Source organism: Zingiber officinale, chromosome 2B, assembly GCF_018446385.1.
Source record: "Zingiber officinale cultivar Zhangliang chromosome 2B, Zo_v1.1, whole genome shotgun sequence".
Classification (NCBI taxonomy): Eukaryota; Viridiplantae; Streptophyta; class Magnoliopsida; order Zingiberales; family Zingiberaceae; genus Zingiber; species Zingiber officinale.
This window is the reverse complement of record NC_055989.1, coordinates 31,464,493-31,491,046: the sequence shown is the minus strand read 5'-3', so window position 1 is coordinate 31,491,046 and position 26,554 is coordinate 31,464,493. Positions and strand designations below refer to the sequence as shown.

At 35.4% G+C, this 26,554-nt stretch overlaps 1 protein-coding gene across 2 annotated transcripts in view; it reads left to right on the top strand.

The window, feature by feature from the left end:
- LOC122045560 (mediator of RNA polymerase II transcription subunit 25-like) overlaps nt 1-23,441 on the top strand; it is a 29,094-nt gene extending 5,653 nt beyond the window's left edge. Inside the window, exons 3-6 of one of the 2 annotated variants that reach the window (XM_042605831.1) lie at nt 1,457-1,843; nt 2,806-2,936; nt 22,939-23,148; nt 23,257-23,441. In XM_042605831.1, coding sequence (XP_042461765.1) covers nt 1,741-1,843; nt 2,806-2,936; nt 22,939-23,148; nt 23,257-23,352 — 540 coding nt within the window. In that variant the 5' untranslated portion in view covers nt 1,457-1,740 and the 3' untranslated portion in view covers nt 23,353-23,441. Of the gene's footprint in view, nt 1-934; nt 999-1,456; nt 1,844-2,805; nt 2,937-22,938; nt 23,149-23,256 lie in introns of both variants that reach the window. The other variant, XM_042605830.1, reaches the window with a different exon arrangement.
- Nucleotides 23,442-26,554: the final 3,113 nt, after the last annotated feature.

Below are 26,554 nucleotides of genomic sequence, written 5' to 3'. Positions count from 1 at the left end.
ATATGAATAATCCTAACATCCAAAAACCTCCATTAAACTCAACCAAACATGACTGAACGTCTTGAAGAATAAACTTGGTTCAATGCTAAACTAATTTATTTTGAACTTACCTAACCCTAATCACCTATAGATGCACTCAACCCAACCCTACTACGACTTTAAATGAATCTCGAAAACTCAAAATATTGCATTGGTTCTGCTCAATTATCTGTTAAAATTTAAAATTAATTAAAAAAAGGAATAAAATTCAATATGCAGCAAGTTGGTGATTACAACAATATGATTCGTCCATGCTAGTTGATACCAATTGACACTTGAAGTATTAATTCATTTGAATCGTGCTTTGTCATAATTAGATGCACCTTCGATGATGTAGTATGGTTCTAATTTTGACATCTAATTCTATTAAGATGTGTCACTAATAATGGGTGAGCCAGTCAACACTGAAAAAAGGAGGAAGCAGAAGAGTTGGCAGGGGTAAAAGCGGAGGTGAAAACAAGAGCAAGAGGAACCCAATGAGGGAGTGTCCGAGGATGAGGAAAATAAGACACATGGTGAGGGAGTGGAGAAACAGGGAGAGCGAAATGGAGGAGAGACAACTTGGAGTGCAGCTGTGTTGAGAGAGACATGGTAAATGAAGGAATTTAGGCAGCTCATCACTACAAGTCAAATGGACCTACAACAGAAAATTTAGGTGACAGTCCAAAAGTCATTTTGCCAAGTTAGAACTGTCTTTTCAACTTTCAAAAGGGACTTTCTGTCAAGCAAATAGTTTCCTGTCCATTAAATAACTTGCTCATACAAAAAAAAAACAAATGAATATAACTTGCTCAGCTATATAACATTTAGAACACAGTGACTTGATTATATTGTATGTATTTAGATTTTCGTGAATAGTGAATTATCTTTCTGCTTTTGTTTTTTCAATTTGCAGAAACTTAATGGAACAAACCCTGAGTTCGCTTTGGTTGTCTTCAACACACATGGCCCTTATAATGGTATCAATTTATTAAGTCCACAAGCGATTAACAGTGATTTCTTAACAGCATTTTGGATTTCCAGATATATATGTTGGTAACGGATCAATGAAAAAAATAACCATTGTAATTATATTGATTTTATATATCCTTTTGCAGAATTTATGTTGCTTTACACTATTTTGACGGAAACATTTAGATAGGCACTAAACCATGTTATACATCATATCATGCCATATGAATTAGCAATTTTTTTTGATTGATTGTAACTATTGTATTTTATTTTTTAAAATATTTTCTGAAGTGTTTTTAGTTTCTGGCAAATTAAGTTTGCACCTATAGTTAGAGCCTTCTGCAAATTCGCAGCTTGTGGTATTTTTGTATTTGGTTATCTGTTTTTGATTCTGTTGACACTATACCTATTTCTCATTTCCCCTTTTAGTTAAGGATCAAACTAACTCCATTGTTACACAACATAGTTTGTTTGATGATGATCACCCCTTCCTTGACGACCTCTTCATCTTTCACTTTGCAATGTCAAGGCCTAACATGACAGAATATGGGCTACATTATTAAATCTCAGCTATGATTTTGACATGGTGTGGAATAAAGTGTTTGGCATGAGTATTTTTCAAAAAATTTACAAGCGATCAATGGGGACATCGGATGTCTACTCAGAGTGTCTGTGTTCAAATATATTTGTATGCTAATAGCCATATGGAAGGGGTATGCATTCCTACAGCTGTAGCCCAACTGTACTACTATGGTCAAATTCATGGCTCTAGTATCAACCTGGTCTCGAATATCTCCTTGGCCATCCCTATCATGCCTGTATTCATATGGAGCTCTGGATGTACATAGAATAGGTAAACCTCCAGGTTTTCTGCATCATCTACAGAATTTTCAAAATTTTCAAACATAAAGTTCCTTTGTTCTTCCGTTTTTTGGTATCTAGGAGTCAGAATTAGTAGCTCTCTTTGCTTGTCTTTTTTGCATGTTGGATTTTCTTGTACAACCATTTTATACTTCTGATTAAACTCAGATGTTTACAATAAGATTTTGTATGACTTTGCAATGGTTGTCCGTCACCAAGGTGCCCTGCATTCCTCAAATAATATCTTTAGATTGTTTCTTCTGCATTGTTTTCCCACTAGGCATTAGATAGTTATCCTAGTAATTAATGATGATTGTCCAAAAAATGATATAAGTAAATATGAGGGAGGTAATTGACAGCAAGAAAATTACCTTTAAGGTTTTAGAAAGCATATGCAGCCTACCCACTGCACGAAGAGAGGGATGTCTTTGTAAGTAATTGCAAGAAATTTAAAAGCTCTAAAAGCCTCCAAGAAAGTAAAGAGAGAATTAGTATATATTTAGATGGATAAGGGATTCTGGGAACATTTGCTTAAAATTTGATTGTATCTTGTGTATCCTTAACGCATATGAAACAACCAGGGTGAAACAGTGAAATTTTGGCAATGTGAGATTTTATACTGCCCTCACATTCTTTGAGACTGATAGTAATTTGCTACAGGAATACAAACTGAAATTTCAATTCTTCTTTTATAAATATGCATTTCTTTAATTTGTTACGTGGATAGAGGATTAACATCTGTTTTAGTTGCCAATTACATCACAAGGTTCTCAATAGGGTCATCAGAAGACCAACTATTTGCAAATTTGAGCTAGTGTTTGTGTGGTTGTAAAAGGCTGCGCTGTACCTTTAATCTTATGCCATAATCCTGAATATTTTGGATCAGTAAACCTCCTCTAACACTGGGTTTCTATTTTTTATTGTTTTCTCCCAGTCCAAATTCCCTTTTTGTAGATATTGTGGTGCAACGGAGTGGTTGGACAAAAGACTTGGATATTTTCCTCCAGTGGCTATCAACAATGTGCTTTTCTGGTGGTGGTTTTAGTGAAGGTGCCATTGCTGAAGGCCTTTCTGAAGCATTAATGGTAAGTGATGAGCTCACAGATTCCTTTCATACATCAATTTAATGCTTTACTTACCAGTCTAATATAGTGATTTTTTGCTCTTATTGCTACTTGTTCTTTTGTTATACCTAGAAACTTGTATTAGATCAGATGATGCAAAATATTAGTACTTGTATTACTAATTTCCATTTCTGTTCAAATCTTTGACTAATATGGTGAAATAAATTTGTTAAGGTTTTATCTATTCTCCTGCCATGTATTTAACTATTCCACTAATATTGAAATGAGTTTTTTTTGTCTTTTGTCGGCTCTCCAGTTTTATTTTTGTTTCAATATTTTAATACAAAAAAAATCCAACATGAGTTTTTTTTCATGTAATAGTTTACAAATAGTGCACCCCAAGGATTAAAATTGAGTTGTGTCGGAGTTTCAGTTTATGATTGGAAAACGGTTTTGATATAGTATTGTGCTGTGTCGATAAGGTTTCAGTTCTTTTTCAATATAAAACATATTAATTTTTTTTCTATGTTTCCAAATAATCAGTTTCCTACATAATTAAAGATGTATTTAGTTTTTGTTTACTGGAGGGAAAAAATTAATGGGGAAGGAAAAGGGATTAATTATAAAATAAAAAACATGAAAATAATGAAAAAGAAAAGAATGAAAAAATAAAAAATCTGCGTTGTTAGTGAGTTTGCGGTTTCACGGCTATAAAAAAATAACATCTTAGTGTAAATATTGTTATGTCATCCCCTCAACTTGGTAAAGAAGCATTCTTTTCCTTCCCTTCGGGTTCTCCTAGAGAAAAAACTCTCTTTTACCTATCGCTTCCCCTCTTGGTCTCTCTACCTATGGGTAGAATTGTCTTACCTTCAAAGCTCTAGGGATAAAATTGTTGGAAAGTATACAACTATTTTAGGATAATTTCTGTTTTTGTAGGAAAAATAAAATTAGTCATGAAAATCCCTTCATACTAAGATCCAATTTTGGATTAAAATATGTTAACTTTATTCTTTTCTATTTTTTGAGTTTTTATACATAACTAATGCACAATGTATTTATATTCATTATTGTGCATAATGAAAAAGTAAGAGAATTTCATTTTACGTTTCTTGTTATAGTATTAGAGCTCTATGGTTTTATGCCTTTGAGATTTCTTTTTTTTTTTGGCCTTCATTGTCAAGTTTTTATTCATTACTCATTGTCAAGTTCTTATTCCTTACTGATTTACTGTTGGCTTTCATTGCTGACATCCTTTTTTTTTAATCTCTCTGTTGCGTAACCTTCAGAGGTAGTATTTTCTCCATAGTCTGCGATGTCTAATATCGCATAAACAAATAGCCCTCCTCGATTTGGTGAATGAGCAACAATAACCTATCTTCCTACTGGTGTAACCTTCAGAGGTAGTATTTTCTCCATAGTCTGCGATGTCTAATATCGCATAAACAAATATCCCTCCTCAATTTGGTGAATGAGCAACAATAACCTATATTCCTACTGGTGAATTTTAGAATACCCACCACTCATAGAACCCAAACAAGGTGATCTGAAATTTTGAAGCTTGGGATGAAGAGAACTCCATGATTATATCCTGGTTATATATTTTAATGACATCGGAAATTAGTGGTACGTGTATGTTTCTTACCTCTACAAAAGATATCTGGGGCTCCCTTCACTAAACATAAAATTTGCTCGTGTGCATGAAGTTAAAATGACTATCGTCGTTGCGAAATAGGGCAATGAAAGTGTAACAAAATATATAAATATATTGTAAAATCTGTGACAAGAATTCCACCATTATTGGGTCCTTGAGATGAAGTGCCCTGAAGATGCCATGATCTTGAAGAAATTTATTGAGAAAGATGGAGTATATTATTTTTTGGTTAACTTAGTATATGGTTTCCTTTGCACGGATCTTCTGGATAGGAATTTATTTTTTCACTGCGCTTTTCGGCGTGTTTAACGCTATTATTCCTTACAGTGGTATCAAAGCCACTTGTAAAGGCGCATATACTAAGTTGTAGTAGATTTTGATATACGATATAGAAATGCATGAGATTTTACTATGATTTACATGATTATGAGTAAGATTTAGGCCAATGGTCTTAGCTAAAGTTTTGTGGGTAGTGGGGTCTCGAGCATGGCAGCAACTCATACAATGAGTATGCAACTTCTGGGGCGCTGCCCCCTCACCCCGCAAGGGGCGCTGCCTCCTTGACCCCCGCCCGCTAACCCGCTAGCGGGACCGCCGTGACATTGCAACTCATAAGTCTTTGTTTAAATCATAGTAGATTTTATGTTATAATTTTGTGAATGTTATGTGACATGATGCATGGTTATGACCCTTAACCCTATGTGATTGGATGTGTGTTGTCTGCGTGTCGTGCCTCTCCCTTTTCTTTCTTTTTGTAAATTTAGATTTCCCTCGAATGTAACTCGAGGTTTCTTTAGATTTTGTAATGTACAAATTAGAGAAAAACAAGTCTATTGGATGACGGTGACAAAGGGAGGAGGACAACAACGCATGACGACCGAGGAAGCACTTGAAGAAGATGCTTTGACTTAGGTTGACCTTACGATCCTCTCATTGGCTTGAGAGGATCATAGAAAATGGGGTCATAACCATGTCACGTTTATTTAATGCGTATATGAGATGTATGCCATGATATGCTATGCGATGTATGTGTAGTTTAATCATGATTAGGTCTCTTTTATATATGCTTACCAAATTTTGATACTCACTTCTCGCTCAATCAATTGTAGTCACGTTTTGCCAAAGCAAAGTGACTCGATTTATCTTGCTAGAATGCGATAGGACAATTGTGATGTCCGACTATTAAACTTTGGGTATGACTTAATTAAGTTGAGAATTTAGAGGCATATCCCATATAATGAAATTCAAATTATACTAGTCTTGAGCGATTAGTCAAAGTTAACTCAAGATGAGTTATAATGTGGATTTCATAAGATGACAAATGAACAAATAGTCTTGTTCACCCAATGATACAAGAGTTACATATGATGTAATTGGTAAACGTTGCCTATCTATGTTATACTAAGTCTTGGGCGATTAGCAAAATCTAACTCAAGATGAGGTATAATATGGATCTTGTCTCACATAAATGTCAACGCGATTGGACTTGGAGCTAGTAGTGTGGGTAACACTACATACATGACTTGCTCCTACCAAAACTTTACAAATTCAATGGGAGAATCATTTAATTAAAGACCTAATTAAATGACCAAAATATGATATCTATTTCTGCATTTTATTGTTGTATATCACCATGTCGTTAAATACGTCGAATACTCTCTCTTTACGATCTGTTCTTGATAAGGACAAGCTCAATGAAGCTAACTTCATGGATTGATACAGAAATTGAGAATAGTTCTCAAGCAAGAAAGAAAACTGTACGTCCTAGAGCAGCCCATTCCTTAAGTACCCCCACGACTGCCACTAGAGCTGATAAGGATGCTTATAAGAAGCATCAAGATGATGCATTAGATGTATCATGCCTTATGCTCGCCACCATGAACTCTGAGCTTCAGAAGCAACATGAGAACATGGATGCTTATGATATGGTTGAACATCTTAGACAACTATATTAAGGACAAGCAAGACATGAGAGATTTGAGATCTCCAAGGCTCTATTTCAATGCAGAATGCAAGAAGGAAGTCCCGTAAGGTCTTACGTGCTTAAAATGATCGGGTATGTGGAGAACCTATAACGATTGAGATTTCCACTAGGTCAAGAATTAACCACTGACCTTATTTTGCAATCATTGCCTGAAAGCTACAGTCAATTTGTCATGAATTATAACATGAATGAAATTGACAAGCCACTGTCTGAGATGTTGAGCATGTTGAGAATTGCTGAACTCAACCTTAAGAAGGCAAAACCTAGTACTATTTTGATGGTGCCAAAGGGCAAAGGCAAGTGGAAGCCTAAAGGTAAGGGGAAGACCCAAGCCAAAGGCAAGGGCAAGATTCATGCATTGAAACTCAAAGGTGGGGTTGCTAAGGAAGGAACCTGCTTCTACTGCGGTGAGATCAGACACTGGAAGGGGAACTGCAAGGTGTACCTAGAGGAACTGAAAAGGAAGAGAAGCGAGACTTCTGCCTCAGGTATAAATGTTCTAGAAGTCAATCTATCTATTTCTTCTTCATGGGTATTAGATACCGTGTGTGCATCTCACATTTGTACTAATGTACAGGGGCTGAGAAATAGTAGATCTTCGACTAAGGGCGAAGTAGACCTACGAGTAGGCAATGGTGCAAGAGTTGCTGCTATAGTTGTAGGAATATATTCCTTATCTTTACCCACTTTGCTTGTTTTAGAACTTGAAGAATGTTGTTATGTGCCTGCCTTAACTAAGAACATCATCTCTGTTTCTTGTTTGAACAAGAAAGGATTCTCATTTGTAATAAAGGCCAAATGTTATTCCGTTTATTTCAATGAAATATTCTATTGTAGTGCACATCTCGTGAATGAACTCTATGTTCTAGACTTTGACCATCCAATCTATAACATAAATACCAAACAGTTCAAGTCTAATGATTTGAACCAAACATATCTCTGGCATTGTCGCTTAGGACACATAAATGAGAGTCGCATATCCCAACTCCATAAGGATGAACTTTTGGACTCATTTGATTTTGAATCATATGAGGTATGCGAATCTTGTCTTCAAGGCAAGATGACAAAAACACCATTTAGTGGACATAGCGAAAGAGCTAATGACTTGTTAGGACTCATACATACTGATGTATGCGACCCTTTCAAAATAACAGCTAGAGGAGATTATCATTACTTTATTACTTTCACTGATGATATTAGTAGAAATGACTACGTGTATCTGATGAGACACAAGTCATAATCTTTTAAAAAGTTCAAAGAATTCAAGAATGAAGTACAAAACCAACTTGGTAAGCATATTAAGATGCTTCGATCATATCGAGGTGGGGAATACCTTAGCCAAGAATTTTATGACCATCTCGTTGAATGTGAGATTATATCTCAACTTACTCCACCTGACACACTACAATGAAATGATGTATTAGAAAGGAGAAATCGTACTTTATTGGATATGATACGATCGATGATGAGTCAAACAGAACTTCCTACTTTCTTCTGGGGACATGCTCTAGAGACGACCACTTTCACACTTAACCACGTTCCAACTAAGGCTGTCATAAAGACACCATATATAATATGGACTGGGAAGAGTCCCAAGATATCTTTCATGAAGATTTGGGAATATGAGGCTTACGTTCGACGACAAGTCTCAGATAAACTAGGACCTAAATCAGACAAGTGCTACTTTATAGGATATCCTAAGGAAACAAATGAATATTACTTCTATAATCCCACACAAGGCAAAGTGTTTATTGCCAGAACTAGTGTCTTTCTAGAAAAGGAAATTATTTCTTGAAGAAATTCAAGATACACAAACTAGCACCGAAGGCTTAATGGAAACGGAACAGGTACCACAAGATATTGTGGATCATAATTTTGTTACACCACAAGAAATTATGGAGCAATAACTTGTTCAAATAGCACAAGCTTTACGTAGATCTGATAGGACCCGCCGTCAACTTGAGAGATATTATTTTCTCTTATCTGACCACGGTGATGTAGTGCTTGTTGGTCTTAATGAGCCTACATCTTATTAAGAAGCTGTACAGGGCTCAGATTCTGAGAAATGACTAGAAACCATGAAATCCATGTACACTAACCAAGTAAGGACTTTGGTTGATCCATCTGAAGGGATCAAACCCATTGGGTGTAAGTGGGTCTTTAAAAGGAAGACTGACATGGATGATCATCTGCATACCTATAAAGGGCGATTGGTAGCTAAAGGATTCAAACAGATTCATGGTATAGACTATGATGAAACCTTTTCACCAGTTGCGATGCTCAAGTCTATTCGGATCATGCTTGCTATTGCAACTTACTATGATTACCAGATCTGGCATATGGATGTCAAAACTGCATTTCTTAACGGAAATCTACTTGAGTATGTGTACGTGACACAACTTGAGTGTTTTATAGATTCTAAGCATGCTGGAAAGGTGTGTAAGTTGCAACGATCCATTTATTGATTGAAGCAAACTTCTAGAAGCTGAAATCTTCGATTCGATGATTCAATCAAAGCGTTTGGTTTCATCAAGAATGAAGATGAACCTTGTGTCTACAAAAAGATTAGTGGGAGCACAGTCATCTTTCTCATATTGTATGTAGATGATATACTTCTCATTGGAAATGATATCCATACTCTTCAATCAGTGAAGACTTGGCTTGGGAATTATTTCTCAATGAAGGACTTAAATAAAGCAGCCTACATTTTAGGCATCAAGATCTATAGAGATAAATCTAAGAAATTACTTGGTCTAAGTCAGAGTACATATATTGATAATTTGATTAAACGTTTTGCCATGCAGAATTTCAAAAAGGGATTTCTGTCGATGTTACATGGTGTGAGTCTTTCGAAGACTCAATGTCTTTCTTTTAAGGAAGAAAGAGACCGTATGAATCAGATTCCTTATGCATATGCTATTGGGTCTATCATGTATGCCATACTTTGTACTCGCCCAGATGTCTCGTATGCATTAAGCATGACGAACAGATACCAGTCAGATCCAGGTGAAGGTCACTGGACAGCAGTCAAGAATATTCTTAAGTACTTGAGAAGAACTTAAGATTATTTCTTGATCTTTGGAGGCAATGAAGAGCTTCTTGTAATGGGTTACACCGATGCTAGCTTCCAAACAGATAAGGATGATTACAGATCACAGTCAGGGTATGTATTTTGCTTAAATGGTGGTGCTGTGAGCTGGAAGAGTTCAAAGCAGGACACAGTCGTTGATTCTACAACAGAGGCCGAGTATATTGTTGCTTCAGTTGCTGTAAAAGAGGCAGTTTGGATTAGGAAGTTTATTGCTGTGCTTGGCATTGTTCCTAGTATATCGAACCCAATAGTCCTCTATTGTGATAACAATGGAGCTATTGCACAGGTTAAGGAACCTCGCTCTCATCAGAGATCCAAACATATACTACGGCGATTCTATCTCATTCGAGAGATTATCGATAGAGGAGATGTGAGGATATGCAGAGTACCGACCGATGCTAACATTGTGGATCTCTTGACCAATGCTTTGGCACAGAGGAAGCACGATGGTCATACTAGGTCACTGGGTATTAGATATTTCAGTGATTGACACTAGTGCTAGTGGGAAATTGTTAGTATTAACCCTAGTACCAATTATGAGATGATTGTAAAGGGCTTCTTTTGTATCATATTTCATTGTTAATAAAAGACAAAGTTGGTTATTATATTTATTTCAATTCAGTGCCGAATGAATAAGTATAATAATATCCTACAGTAGGAGGTTCTAATCTATAACATATCAATTGGTTGAATTGATAGTGAGATATTTTAGATATACATAGAACAATACTCTTAACTATTCCTAGTCAAGTATTAATATGCAAGGACAATATTAATGCGTTGAGACTAGCATGTAGGTCAACGGATGATTTGATCTCACAAGTCATGGATATGAGATATCAGGTTGACACATGAGTATAGATTAGAGAATATATACTAAATGACTCGCCATGAGAATGTTTCATGGATCGTTATATGAGTGTTATAAACATTCTCATGTGACTATTGGTATGAATAGTCCTTAGACCTGAAGTCATTACGGTGCCTTATATAAGGAGTTGTGTACTTGTATCGGCAAACGTCACCTGTAACAAGGTAGACTATAAAGTCGATCACTGGTATGCAATAAGTTATGCGGAGGGATGCGAGTGATGTAGATGAGATCTATCCCTTCCATATAACGGAAGTGATATATGTGAGCCCCTTGATTAATAGGACACAAGAAATCATGGCCATGCTCAAATGAGTCAATATGAGATATTGAGCTTATATGATTGAGTGTGTCTACTTAGAGATCAAGAAACACAAAGATTGATAAAAGGATGACACGTTCTATGTCTCATTAATCAATCTAGATATCACGGATAGAAGGATTGAGTCATACAAAGGTAGATCCGCTACCTTAGCGGCCCCCCTAGTGCCGACCCCACGGATATGGAGGGAGGTTCATGCAGGTACACAGGCCATAGGCGCATGACGGGGTAAACCCCAGGTCGTCGTCAGTTCCTGAGAATCGACCCCTGGCCATTACGCCAGAGATACCATGCGCCCACCGTCTGTGCTACGCCCTGGGGCAAGGATTGAGTCATACAAGATAATAGACACGGAAAGGTTAGGTCGGATCTCGACATTCTCGTCATTTGGGTAGCAATGATGCATTGCTAGATGCTACTCATTGCTTATGTATCTAAAATAATTTTAGATACATTACCAATGTTACGAGAGCCTATTGGGTCACACACAAAGAACATGTTGATTTGGAGATAGATTATGAGGTTAAGTTTAATCCGAATTATACACATTGAGTTAGACTCGAATGAATTCGGATTAGACTTATTGAGTAATGGGTTAGACTCATTGGTTTATTGGGTTAATGGTTAATCCAATATTCTAAATCCAACCCATTAAGATTAATGAATATTAATAGAGTTTAATATATTATCATTAATCAAAGGAAGATCAAGAAACAAAGATATTTTTTGTATTGATGAATACAAAAATCATTTGTAAAAATAACCTTTAGGTGAAGTAACCTTTTTGGTAAAGTAACCTTTTGGTGAAGTAACCTATTTGATAAAGTAACCCTTTTGTGAAGTCACCTTATATAGATGACGTGACCTTTTGGGTGATGAGATCTTCTTGGTTTTTGCTCTTCTTCCTTCTTCCACTCTTGGTCGAAACTTCCACAAGAGGTTGCTAGCACAACTTTTGGTTGTTTCTTTCTCCATTTCATGAGTTCGTGAGACGGACGGAGAACGTGTTCGTGTGGATACCGTAGAAGCACGGACGTGTTGATCGTGCTGAGATCTACATCCTAAAGAAATGTTACTGTCGGGATTGCGAATGACACGTAGCAAAGGTATATATCTTTTAACAAAACTTAGTATATGGTTTCCTTTGCATGGATCTTCTGGATAGGAACTTATTTTTTCGCTGCGCTTTTCGGCGTGGTTAGCGCTATAGTTCCTTACAGAAACTCCTTTCCCAATCCATTTTACAATATATTCACCTTGACCTAGCAAGGAAAATTATTGTTGGTTTTGTTGCCATGGTGGCTGGTGCTACTCACATTTTGTTGAGTTCATTCTTGCTATTAAAAGATGAAGTTGATGTTTCAAAATTATCCACTAATCTTTTGTCTATTTACAAACCAACCCTTGATATTAACTATAATGTCTTTTTATTGCTCTCACTGGCTATGTATTTTAGGATTAGATTTCGGGGAAGAAGATTTGACTTGTTAAGGAAAAGGGTGGTCTCTACTATCTTAATATCTTAGGCACACACTCACTTATTGTCAAGCATGCTTTCTCAAAGTCTAATTTTTCTATTTCATATAATTACCTCATTTGGTGTCAACATTTTCATTTTAATCATCATGTATTATTTTAAAAAGAATGCTCTCTTTCTTGATTAAGAGTGTTAAGGCCCATCAAGAGTGTTAACATTTTTCTTTGCCTTTTTATTTGATTCACATTGATATTATTGGTGTAATATCCCTTGGGAATCAAGGTTGATCAGGTTGACTAAACTTGAGTTGACTCAAGTTTAAGTCTTGATATTTGGGATTTGATGTTTGACAATATATGGAGATTGCAGTGACAATTGTCCGTTTGTGGAGATTGGTAAGTAGGTCAAGGTTGACTGGATACTTGATTGGTAAGCCCAACGGGAAGGTTGGCAGAAGATGAAAATCTAGGTGGGTCAGTATTGACCGGACACTTGGTGTGAAAGTCCTGGTGAGTGAAGCTAGGTGAAAGACCTAGTGAGTGAAGCTAAGCAGATGGAAATCCTGATGAGTGAAGTCAGGTGAAAGACCTAGTGAGTAAAGCTAGTCAGAATGAAAAATCTTGGTGAGTGAAGGCAGGTGAAAGCTCTAGTGAGTGAAGTTAGGCAGATGAAAGTCTTGATGAGTGAAGCCAGGTGAAAGTTTTGGTGAGTGAAGATAGGCAGAATGAAAAATCCTGTGAGTGAAGCTAGGTGAAAGACTTAGTGAGTTTAGCTAGGCAGATGAAAGTCTTGGTGAGTGAAGCCAGGTGAAAGACCTAGTGAGTTTAGCTAGGCAGATGAAAGTCTTGGTGAGTGAAGCCAGGTGAAAGACCTAGTGAGTGAATCTAGGCAGAATAAAAAATTTTAGTGAGTGAAGTCAGACCATGGAAATCCAGGTGGGTCAAGGATGAGTGGACATCTGGTGATTGAAAGTTCAAGTAGGTCAAAGGATTGACCGGATAGTGGGCACAAGGAGAAAAGTCCAAGTTGGTCAAGGGATTGATCAGACACTTGATGAAGAAGTTCCAGCAGGTCAAGGTTGACAGGATGCTAGGCAATGAGAAGACTCAACAGGTCAAGGTTGACTGGATGTTGGGTTTGAGAATCCTAGACTTGAGTTAGGCAAGTTAGGGTTGATCAATTTGATCAAGTGATCAGATTCAACCAGAGCCCAATCGAAGTGTGCTGCGAGTGAAGGCAGCCCAATCAATCAGCCGGTTGATTGGGGAGACCTCGCGAGCACAGAAATCCGATTGATTGGGGCTGAATTTCTCACAAGGATGTGAGAAAAGCTGAATCGATTTAGGCTTTTTCCAACGAGAGCACAGAGGCGCTCTGAATCGATCGGTCAATCGATTCAAGCCTCTTTAATCGATTGATCAATCGATTGGGATATGACCGTTGTGCAGGATGTAGGTTTTGGATGGTTAGGATTGTTGGGATTTGCCGTGACAATCAATTGGGAGGAGACCCAATCGATTGGGAGCCCTAAATTGCGGAATATAAGGGCGACAGCGAGTTCAAATGAGGTAGCGCTTACACGAAGATCTCTCTCGATTCTTCTCCACCGAGCTCACGAGTTTTCCGCCAGTTTTTGGAGCATCTTGGGTACAAGTGTTGCTGTACTTCCCAGAGTCAAGAGGCATTTACAAGCTACACAAGATTGAACAAGAGAGGTTATTCATTGTATTGTTTACTTTTACTTCTTGTTTCGAGTTGTATGCTTGTGTGAGTTTTGTACGAAGTTTCTCCTCCTCCGATAGTTACGAGAAGGAGTGTTTTTCATAGTGGAGAGTGCTCGTGTGTGTGGATCCTCGGATTAGTCACCTCTTCTTGAGGTGGATACTAAGTAAATCCTGGTGTTAGCATTGTGAGCTTGCTGTGAGGTTTTTCTGTTGCAATATCATTATCTACGAAGCAAGCGAACGAGCGTGACGAGCTATTCATCTCCCTCTAGCTCCCCAAGTGACCCATCAGATATATGAGTCCCCTCTAGAATTCCTAATGTAAAAGAGCTCGGTGGTTTGTTTCTTTTATGGATGATTACAGTCTCATGGATTTTTCTTCTTAGATATAAATCATATGCGACCACTATAATTCATAACCAATTTGGTGTCAAAGGAAAAAATTCTATTCTCACAATGTTAAGATTATTTTAACCAATTTCTTTCACTATATTTTCTACAAGAAGGGATAAATACTCCTCAACATAATGCGGTTGCTAAGAGAAAAAATGGTCACTTTCCACATTCGTTCTTTGCTCTTCCAAAGTCGAATTCTGAAATCATATTGGGGAAGTAGTCCTAATCCACATATAAATTGACTATGTTCTAAAGTCTTAGGCAATCAAACTCTTATGCAACTCCTCTTTCAGTTTTATTATAATATTCAAACCTCAAATAACCTTTCTCCTTGAGTCATTGTTTGTCTTACTTTTGTTCATGTGTCTAACTTCAATAGAGGTAAATTAGATCCATGAGCAATCAAGTGTGTGTTTGTTGGCTATTCACTAACACAAAAGGCTATAAGTCACTCATCTATACAAAAATTATATATCTCTGTTGGTGTCACTTTTGAGGAGGGCCCATCATTTTTCTCTTAGACTTATCTTCAAGAGGAGTGTGACTTTATTGATGAAGCTAAGGTAGAAGATCTATTCATCCTTGCCCTACCCATCTCACAATCTTACTCATCTTCATCTCACTCCGGATCATCTTCAAAGGAGCCATCCCTGCAGCCCGAATTGTCCCCATAAGAACCTCATCTCTCGCAAGTCCAAAACTTAACTTCTACTTCTGAACGTGAGGTATGCACAAACCTAATTTCCTTCATCTTGCTTTAAGAAAATGGACAAGAGAGTGCAGTAAACATCCAAGATATTCATTGGCCAAATTAGATTTTTTTTTTAATCTCAAACTGAATTTTCTTAGCAAATTTAAATGTTATCACAATTCCTAATACCTTATTTGAGGGTTTTATCCGATGAGAAGTGAAGATATGAGAGTAGAGATGGAGGCACTTGAGGAAAGTAGAATGTGTTAAATCATGGAGCTACCACAAAATAAAAGAGTAGCAGGGATGCAAATGTGTATTTGCCGTGAAATATAGATGAGACGTGTGCCTTTAGAGAGATACTAGGCGAGGTTGGTTGCTTGGGGTTACACACAATCCTTTGGAGTGGACTATCAAGAGATATTTGCAAAGGCGGCTAAGATAATATAGTGAGAGTTCTATTGTCCTTGGTTGTAAATTTCAATAGGATTTATGATAGTTTGATGTGAAGAATGCCTTCATTCACATTCACTTAGAGGAAGAGATATATATGGAAATTTTATCACAATTGGAGGAGTGATCAAAGGGGGAGCAACGTTTGCAAACTGAAGGTGTTATAGGGATTCTTGCAGTCTCTAAGGGCTTGGTTCGGTAGGTTTACAATAGTGATGCTCAATACCAAAGTTTAAATAGAGTCAAAGTGATCATACATTATTTACCAAACACTTGATTTTATAGGGAGTTACTACTCGTTTGGTGTATTTAGATGACATAATTATTATTAGGAATGATGAGAAAGAAAACGGGGACTTGGAAAACTGCTTGACAAAGGAATTTGAGATCAAAGGCTTGGGGAGCTTGAAATGCTTCCTTAGGATCGAAGTAGTTCGGTCTTGGCGAGGTATCTTTATTTTCCAACAGAAGTATGTGACTTCTTGAAGGAAATTGGTAAATTAGCGTGTAAACATGCTCCAATTCCCATTGATCCCAATTACAAACTTTGATAGATGAATGATGATAAGGTAGTAGATGTGGAAGTTCCAAACAAGGAAAGGTTCCAAACATTGGTCGAGAAGCTAATATATTTGGCACATTCGATTAGACATTGCCTATGTCATGAGTGTGGTAAGTTAGTTCATGCACAAGCCAAAAGAAGATCATCTACAAGTTGCAAATCTGATACTCCACCACCTACCTGAAAGAAATTTTATACATGAAAGGTGAGAAAAAGTTGGGGCTAATTCTTAAAATTTACACTGACGTAGACTATGCAGGATATCCAGTTGATAGACGTTCTATAATAAGTTATTACACATTCTTAGGCTACACATTTTAGGTGGTAATCCAGTCACGTCACGTGGAGGAGTAAGAAACAAAATATGGTAGTTTGATCAATTGCAAAAGTATAGTTCATGGCTATGACTCAAGGTGCGAGTGACCTATTGTGGTTGAAGTCACCCTTGAAGATATCAAGATAAAGCGGGAGGAGCCTATGAGACTAAATTGCAACAACAAGTTAGCCATCAATATTGCTCATAATCTGGTTCTAAATGATAGGTCAAAATACATCGAGATCCATAGACACTTTATAAAGAAGTTAGACAACAAGTTGATTTGTACTCTTTATATGCCTACAAAGGAGCAACTTGCAATGTATTTAAAAAGGAATTTAATGAACATGACTTCTTAACGATTATATCCAAGTTGGAATGGATATCTATTCACCAGCTTAGAGGGAGTGTTGGAAAGCAGAAAATTACTTTTGGATAGTTTCTAATTTTGTTGGAAAAGGAAAATTAATTATGAAAATCCCTTAATACTAGAATCCTAAATAAAATATTTTAACTTTATTCTTTTCTTGGTTTCTATACATAATAAATGCATAGTGTATGTATACTCATTATTGTATATAATGAAAAAAATAAGAGAATTTCTTTCTACATTTCTTGTCATTTATCCCCCTTTGAACTAACAAAATTGGATTCCTAATATTATTTTCCTAGGGCGAAGACCCATTTATATGGTAATTATATAACATGTTATTTGCACTAGGAAGGTAAAAGGATAATTATTGCTATGAAAAAAGTAAGAGACAATTTCATTCCATGTTTCTTGTCAGTATCAAAAGAGGGAAAGGAGGCCTTGCTGACAGCCGCACTTGAACTAATATAATTGGATTCTTATTATCATTTCACTAGGGCATTACATAAAAAGTGTGACTCACCATAAATGTAAAAGAATAATTATTGCTATGAAAAAAGTAAGTGACTTTCATTCCACATTTCTTGTCAGTATCACGAACTAATAAAATTGGATTCTTAATATCATTTCACTACGGCAAAGACCCATTCAATGATTGAAATACCGTTCCGTGCTGGGTGATATGAGCGGTTTTTATTGTTTTAACGGGGGAGTGAAACCATCATAGTATGCTCCCAATTTCGCGTGCGTCATCTGTGTGTCATGAGCACACGTCACACGCCAGAAGTGGGTTGAAGGCATCCCAGAGGAGTCGCCTCCGGTGCTGTTGGATGCCTTCAGCGGCGCCGGAACCGTCGTGGGGTTTGTGGGCGATGTTACTTAGCAAAATTAAAATTATGATTTATTTAATTCAAATAATTTCCAACTTAAGTGATATTTTGAAGACTTTCATCAAGTCTAATTAAATTATCCTAATAAAATATATAAAAAATATATTTATTTTTTTATAAAAATATTAATTTTATTAATTGATATTCTGAAGTTGTTTTTACTGATTTAAACTTTATTTAAAAATTCTAATAAATCAAATTTATATTCTGATAATTTTTTTTATATTTTTATATTTTTACTGTTTTAATATATTTTTTCACTATTTTAAATATATATTATTTAAATTAATGAATAATTATATGAATAAATAGTTAATTTATATAATTATTATATATAAAATAGTATTTTTGTATTAATTTATATAATTATGATTATTTAATTTGAGCATTGGAGAACTGTAGAGTTGACCTAAGCAGAATGTTACGAGAACTAATGTTTTCATCTGATTCACTATTCCTTTTGGTATTAATAAGGTAATATATTATGTATCAATTTTAATTTGAATTATTGATAAATTAATTTTCTTTAAAAAAACTATATTTAATTATTCTTTTTAATAATATTAAGTTCAATAATGGAGAACTTATATAAATCAATGTACAACTTATTTTTAAATTATATACAATAAACATATTTATCTAATAATTACTATATATATATATATATATATATAAATAAAAAAAATACTGAAACCGTATCATCACAGTACGATTCGATACCAAAATTGTATCGTTTCGGTCTGGGATGGAAACCTTGGCACAATCAGGATTTTAAACCTTGGACTCATTTATACAATAATTATGCATCAACAAAGAAAAATTATTATTGCTATGATATCATAGAATTGTTGATACTTAATGGAGTAGGCGGTAGATAGGAATATAATCTAAGTTATTATAGTTTTCCACTGGTAATGTATTAAGTAAATTCATTTTGGTTAAAAAAATCAAGTAGTGCAGACTGGATTCTTAATATTGCTTTATTGGAAAAACCCCATTTATGCATAAATTATATGTGATAAAGGAAATAAGAAGTGTGAATATACTAAGGAGGCAAAAGGATAATTATGGGTAGGAACACATCAACAAAGGAAAACTATCATGTCTAGAATATTCAATAATTGTTGTTACTTAATGTTGTGGACTGTAGATTGGAGGGGGCTCTAAGTTATTGTAGTTTTCGTGTTGGTACTTGTTGGTTCGTTGCCATAACCAAGTACAAAGTGTGTTATCATAACTCATATGATCAAGTATAATGGTTCCACCATGTGGTTTTTTAATCTACCCTTCTCTTATTCATGGATTCAACTTGAGCACCAAAATTGTCATGGTTCTCAATGGTGTGGTGGCATAAGGGTGTAGGTAAGTTAGATGTTCCTAGTGTGGTCATTGGTGCAGGTGGCATGGAGCAAGGAAAAATGGTGGATAGGGTACATGGTGATGGTGACAAACTAGAATATATGACGGAAGGACATTGTTTTGTTATGAGGACATTGTTGCTGCTTGAGTAGGTGCATTGCCCCATCTCCACACTCATGAATTCATGTGGACAAAGATAACCCTAGGGCAAGATTTAGGATAGTAAACAATATAGGCTTGGCGGACGACTTTTATTTATACACTGGTGTTACAAGATTTTCCTTATTGTATCAACCAATTAGGCATGTTTTAACAAATAACCATTTTAAAAACCTATAGCAAGACTATACTAAAAGCAAGATTTAAAATTTCAAGCCGTGTAGAGATTTCGATGTACAAAACCATATCGTGCCATGCATATGACACATTTGATTACCTTTTTAATTAATTAGGTTGCATGCATGTGACACATTTCTAGTATGACTCTTCTTCTCCCCTAGAAAATGAACATCAAACTTTAATTAGGTTGCATGCATACTACATATTTATATTTGACTCTTCCTCTCCCTTAGAAAATGAACATCAACCTCCCTTGCAAACTTTTTTTTCTCTTTGCATGACTCTTCAATATTTGAAGTTTGTTTTTTCTTTAATTTGAAGTTTTGATTTTGATTATGAAGATAAACTATTTTCAATTTTTGAATGTTAGTGAATTTTATATTTATATTATTGTTTAATAGTTTATGGATTATAATTTTGTTAATGAAATATGTTGGTATAAATTTCCTATATATGTTTGAATTATATAAATTTATATCCAAAGTGCCTTGGGTAAGGTGTGCGCCTCACCTTTCCCCTAGCGCCTCAGATCCATAGCACTTATGCACTTTTGGGCACTTCACGCCTTAAATAACTCTGGTGCCATGTCGATAGAGTTTCAATATTTTTTTAAATATAAAATATATTAATTGAAAATATTTTTATTAATATTTAATTGCTATAGATGTTTACTTTTGAATTAATAATTTATTTTTAAAATTTAAATAAAATAAATATTTAAATAAATTATGGTGTTGAACTCTAGTTGTTTATTGACATTCTTACTAAAGCTAAGGAACACAAAGGAGAAGCTTGCCACGATCTTGTTGAGCTTTAGTTTTCATCTCACATGCTAACACTTTATCTCAATCTCTATTGACATAAAAAAGTTAGAATATATAAAAAGTCTTTTACATATCAAATTTATCTTATTTAAAATTTTTACATTTAAAATTATTTCTTAAATAATTAAGTTAAATAAAATTAACATTTTAAGAAGTAGGGTGAGTAAAAGTCAATTTAGGACTAGGTGGAGTCCACCTAGTAGTAGACATGACAATTATGATGAAGTAGGTTTAATTTGAATTTAATTTAGATTTATTTTGGTTTAAAATTGAACCAAATTTATATCCAAAATAATTTAGTTCAATCATAGTAGGATATTTTATAAGTTAGAATTTATATTATATTTAATTTTCTTTTCAATCTTGGCCTAGCATTATTATATTTTTCCTTATATTGCTACATTGTTATACTTTTCCTTACAAAGGAACATAAAGAAAGAAAAGGAATGAAAAATAGGGGAGTCAAAGGAAAAAGGGTGAAAAATTGGGAAAAAAGTCATAAGGCGCTATCGGTGGCTATAGCTTGCCGTCGTATCGTGACTAAGGTCATGGCTAGGCTTGGTTGCCATGATGCCATTGCAACCTCACGATGGCCTTGCGACACCCTCGCTTTGTCACAAGGCCTTGTGACACCTTCGCTTTGTTGCAAGGCCTTGATCAGGTCGTGGTAGTATCGCACCTACCATGCTTAGTCGTGAGGCTGTGGCGACCTCATTACGACTTTGCCTGACTGTGTGGCCTCTTGTGGTAGCCTTACATGGCAGTCGAGTGCAGGTACAAAAGTGTTTCAGTGTCGGTTGGCGAATGTAATGGTAAATTCTACTCATGCACATAATTTGATATTTTAATTGCTAACTAAAAATTTCACATTTTCTTAAAATGGAGTTGTTAGAACATGATTTGAAATCTCATAATTGAAACTAGGTACTATTCGATATCCAAACAAGGCCTCCTTTGCGTCAATCTTGTTGACGATTATCATTTCATGCCAACACTTACACCTCTTGGCATGTTAAAATTGAGATAATATTTTGTTGTTTCTCGATACAAAGATAATGCTAAAATTGTAGCATTCTAGATGGAAAGCAAACATTAAACTAATTATATACTTGTCTTTATCTTTTTCTTCATCCCTTTTCTTCTTTCACCTTCAATTCACCACTGACACCATATATGTTAGGATTCTTATCCGTGTGGTTCAGAGGATCTACGTAATCAAAGGTGAGAAGGATGGCTAAGGAGCTATGGGCTCAAAGCATCCAAGAGATGCAAATTGAGGATAGAATTGAAGGTACTCCAACTAAGATGAGCAAAGTGATTTGTATGCATAGGCCGAAGTGTAGACAGGCAACTTAGGCAGACTCAACCTTACAATTGGTTAAAGTCAGCCGAATAATCAACTTATTGATATGATTCAATCAATTGATGTCCCATACCCTGAGTTAGGCCTATTTGGTGTAATAGGGATGTATTAATTGACTGATAGATAAGATCCAGTCGATTGGTAATCTGAATATCTCACATCTAGGTTGTTTGGGGTGTTAAATTTGCGTGATTGATGAATAAAGATCAGTCGATTGCTGATGACAGATTTGTGACAACCCAACAAAAAGTTTTTGAGTCGATTGACGCAGTCGACTAGAGCCTATAGGAGGAGCACAGAAAGTTTAGAAATCAACCGGGCAATTCATTGACGACATTCTGATTAGTTGATTGATGATTGCGAGATCAGCCAATGAGCAAATTCGATCTCAAGGCTATAAATAGAACTCGAGAGGCTGCGAGAAGAATAAAATTTGTTTTGACTACATGTCAGCACTCTGATTTCTTAAAGCCTTCATTGTTTTTAAATTTACTTGTATTTTTTTTTTTTTGTTGGCTGGCTGAGTGGTTTCTCCTTATTGAAAAGGAGAAAAGTAGTAGCTGTGTGTATAGACTTTGGACGCAGCAACTTGGAGTTGTCAACCAAGTAAATCCCAGGGGTTCCACTGGTTTGATTGTTTGTTGTGTTCTTTTTTTCGTTGCGCATCACTTTGTTGGTAGAAAAACTAATTCGAGCTATGGTATTCACCCTCCTCTACCATACCGACATCCTGATCCAACAATATATTGGAACATCGATATGATACTGAAATAGTCTCATTCCGGTCAAAGAGTGAAACACTAATATGATTCAAGATTTTGAATCTTAGTTTGGACTAACCAATGAAACTTTGATACGAGTTCCCATTTTTTGTCATTATCACTTGCAGGAAATCAGTCTAAAGCCTAACAAGGTGAAGCTCTAAGTCTGACAAATAATTATCTTACAAGAGTTTGCTAAAATTGTCATCCAAATCACACTCTTGTATTTTTGTCTTCCTATTAGAATGTGTGCTAGAGTTTTCATAGTTTAAAATCTAGTGACATAGTCGAAACACAGTGTTCAACCAAATTACTTAAAAAAATGAAGCTCACTACTGACCAACATGGGTATTCCCATTTATGCCACTAATACATATCATGTTGATAAGTATTGTGTCTTATCGACACTCGAAAAAATTGCTTTTTTATGTGGAACTCTTGTCCCATATGTTTTCATGGAATTTGTTTGTTTTGCATGTCAAATACTATTTTCTTCTTTATGTTAATATTTTTTCTTCATAGTGAATTGTTTTGTATTTTTTTTTTCTAATACATATACATCATCTGGAATATTAGATGCTTCTAGTCTCTATAAATGCATCAGACAATCACCAAAGCCCCGAAGTACAAAAACATTGTGTCCTTGTTGCTGCCAGCAATCCCTACCCTCTCCCTACTCCTGTCTATCGACCTCCTATCTCAAGTTTAGAACACAAGGAGAATACTGAAGTACAAAAAGAGAGTTTCCTTGCTGATGCTGAGACCGTTGCAAAATCATTTAGCCAGGTAATAAAGGCATCATACAATATAATTTTTTGTTGCATATACGTGGTAGTGAACTAGTAGTAAGTTTTGTTTCCTGTTTTACTGATATGCTTGATTACTCTTTGGCAGTGCTTTGTCTCATTGTCCGTGATTTCACCTAAACAACTACCCAAATTGAGATCTATATATGATGCGGTATTCATGTCTCCTTCACAAGCCATTTAATTATGCCATACAAATATTTTTTATTAATAATTTTAATTTCTTTAATGTGAAATCACTTAATATTTTGACTGAAAATTGTTGGCTTGGCCAATATTCATATAATGCATGGACAATTTATTTATATACCTTACTATACATTGATTGCTACTTAGTTCAGTCTTTACTTTTCTTGAATGAAGCTTATACTACTTAAGATTCCTATTCCTCTCTTCTTATGAACTTCTATGATTCTATGTTGCTCCTTGTGTAGTACACCAGTTGATAATGATTGGATTACATGGCTACTTTCTTACTTCTGTTGCTAGAACCAAAGTTTGAAATATCATTTTTGCCTTGGGTATCCCCATCTAGAATGATACCATGCCTATGCTATGCAAGTGTTCTGATACTGTGCCCGGGTAGCAGCAATTAGGAAGTAGGAGGGAAGAAGAAGAAAAGGCTCACTTAGAGGAGGAGAAATCCTAGTTGATGCTTGAGGGATTTGTTCGCAGAAGGTGGGATCAAGAGGGTGGGTGGATAGACATGGGAAATTAGGGATAAGTTTAACTGGTTTTCAGTTTGACAACTAACAATATAGGTTATTAACTTTTTGTTGGGCTTTTCCCTCAGTAGTTATTTGCTGTTTTTGATACATGGTTCTACGGTGACATTGAAGCTGGATATCAATGGTGGATATTAGCGGTAAGTGTCAGTGGGCGTTGAGTGTCAGCAGGTGGTGTGCGTCCAATTCTTTTATGATTTTGGTCCTCAGGTGGAATGATATGCTTTGCGCTTGTTGACTGTCATGGAACAACACTTCAGTTTTTAAATAGAGCATTTGATCAATGTGTTTCCTACCCGTTTGTATTGATGTATTTGTCCATGTTGAATAAAGAAAAAGTTGCAGGGTGCATCTACAAGGGTGAATGAAGTGTCACCTCTCGAGTGACCAATATGTTTCAGCCTCTTTGTCATGGAAGATTAGTTCAATTGCTTCATTGTCTAACCCGGCTTAATCAAATGACTTGCTGTCCCTTCTGTTTAATTGGAATTAAAGCCCTAAGTTGTTATGACCAATCAACCTTGTTAAGGGTTGTACTGTAGATATTGTGAATATCGTGGAAGTAATCACTAATTTTATATCCATGTATATACTTTTTTGTGCATATATAATGAGATGGACTAGGGCATTGCTTCTCAACTTTATTCTCTCCCAATTATTCCCTTCAACAAGGTATCTTATAAATGGTCATCCTTTTTTTTGTTTTTTTTTGTTCTTACCAGCCATATCCATTCATATTATTTGCCTTTAGTTGCACAATGTAGGAGCACCACTAGGGCTTTAGCAGTAATGTTGAGTTCTGTATCAAAGATTCTAGGGCTAATTGTCACAATAATATTCATTGTTGGGTTCTGTATTTGTTGACGCTATGGTTTTGTGTCATTCACAATTTTATGAAGTTGTCAACAATTTTATGTCTGAGTTGGACCACTTGGTGATGCTGGCTTTATGGATTAAAAAGTGGCCTCTTTGGTGTTTGCAGCAGGAGCCATATATCATATAATATATACAGTCCCCTATACGTGGTTGGCGCCAATAGTCTGATTAGCATCAATATGCAGTCTACGTGATTATATATGCAGCTGAAATTGCGAATATCCAATTATATGAACTTGTGTTTCACTTGAACTAGATTAGGTTGAACCAAATAAAATAAAACTCCTAATTATCACTTGTCAACTCCCTTCACAAATAAATAAATGGATATAGTCGTGCAATACATTAAAGGTGTTGAGACCTAATTATAAATAGAAAAATGCTTAACTGCAATCATATAAACTTCATGGTGATAATTTATATTAACTATTAAGGTAGAGTGGACTATGAGTAAAAAACTAATAATTTTTTTTTATCTCTGACCTTTAATGAGTTCTTGCCAAGGCAATTCCTATCGCAAGTTTTCTTTTTCATCACTGCATTGTGATTCAATTCAGTTTGTGATTTTTTTCTAATTCCATATCTCATTGGGGTTTCTTTCTCAGGCAAAAATTAAAAGGCATCTTTTATTATAATTTTTCATCAGAAGTGTACTCCTTTTTCAAAAAATATCAAAACGATGCCGTATCACTTTTTTCATCCTGAAAATAATTTCAGTGTTGTACCAACTACAATCATAGCTAGTATAACATAGAGCAAAATTGCTCCAACTTGTTCAACATTACAACACATGGAGTAATTTTATATTAAATTATATTTTACCAAATAACTCAAAATTGTTTAAATTTAATCAAAATCACTCCAACTCAGTTAAATTATTGTAACATTGTTGTAGTAGCTATGACCGTAGTTGTTATAAGTTGTAGCAGCTATGACATAACTTATACAACAATGTCAATTAATTGTGATCAAATTGGATAAATTTTGTTGTGATGATAGCTGCTACAATTTGCTTCACGATATAGTAGCTATGTCCATAATTGCTTCAAGTTGTAGTAGATATAGACATAGCTACTACAAAAGTGTTAAGTGATTTTAACCAAATTGGAGTGTTTTTGTTCAAATTTGAGTAATTTTGACCAAATTGGTAAACTGTATTTTTATATATGAGGGTTTTATGTGTAGTAATTTTGACCAAATTGGACCGAAAAGAAAAAGTTGAGCCTGTTTACTTTAACACATTATAGCAACTATGACTATTGTTGCTACATAGTGTAGCAGCTACGGCTATAGCTACACAATGCCTTTTTAAGAGTATTTTTGGATGAAAAATTTGATGGATCGCTGTTTCAAAATTTTTTTTTTTTCAAGGTGGCTCTGTTCTTTTGTTGAAAATGATAATAAGTGCTGCCCTTCTGATTTTTGCCCATCCTTGTTCCTGTTGCCCGATTTCTCCTGCTTGCCTAAACCATGTGATTTACAGTATTGGAGATCTTGTGCATTATTTCTTACATTAGATTTTAGTAGTGACACTATTTGCCAGGAAACTGTGTTGCTTTTTCCGTCTTCTGCCTTCTGTTCTTGCAAGATCTTCCCAGAAATTGATTTGTTCTTGTGATTTCTTCTTCACAATTTCTCTTTAAAAAAGACTTTGTTCAGCAACAAATTTATTTGCTTTGCCCGTCTCCAAGAATGTTTCCAGATCTTCATTGTGGTTTCCATAAATCCAGCACATCCTCACTTTCTCTACCTTTTTGTTTTTGTTTTTGTTTTTTAATAATTTGA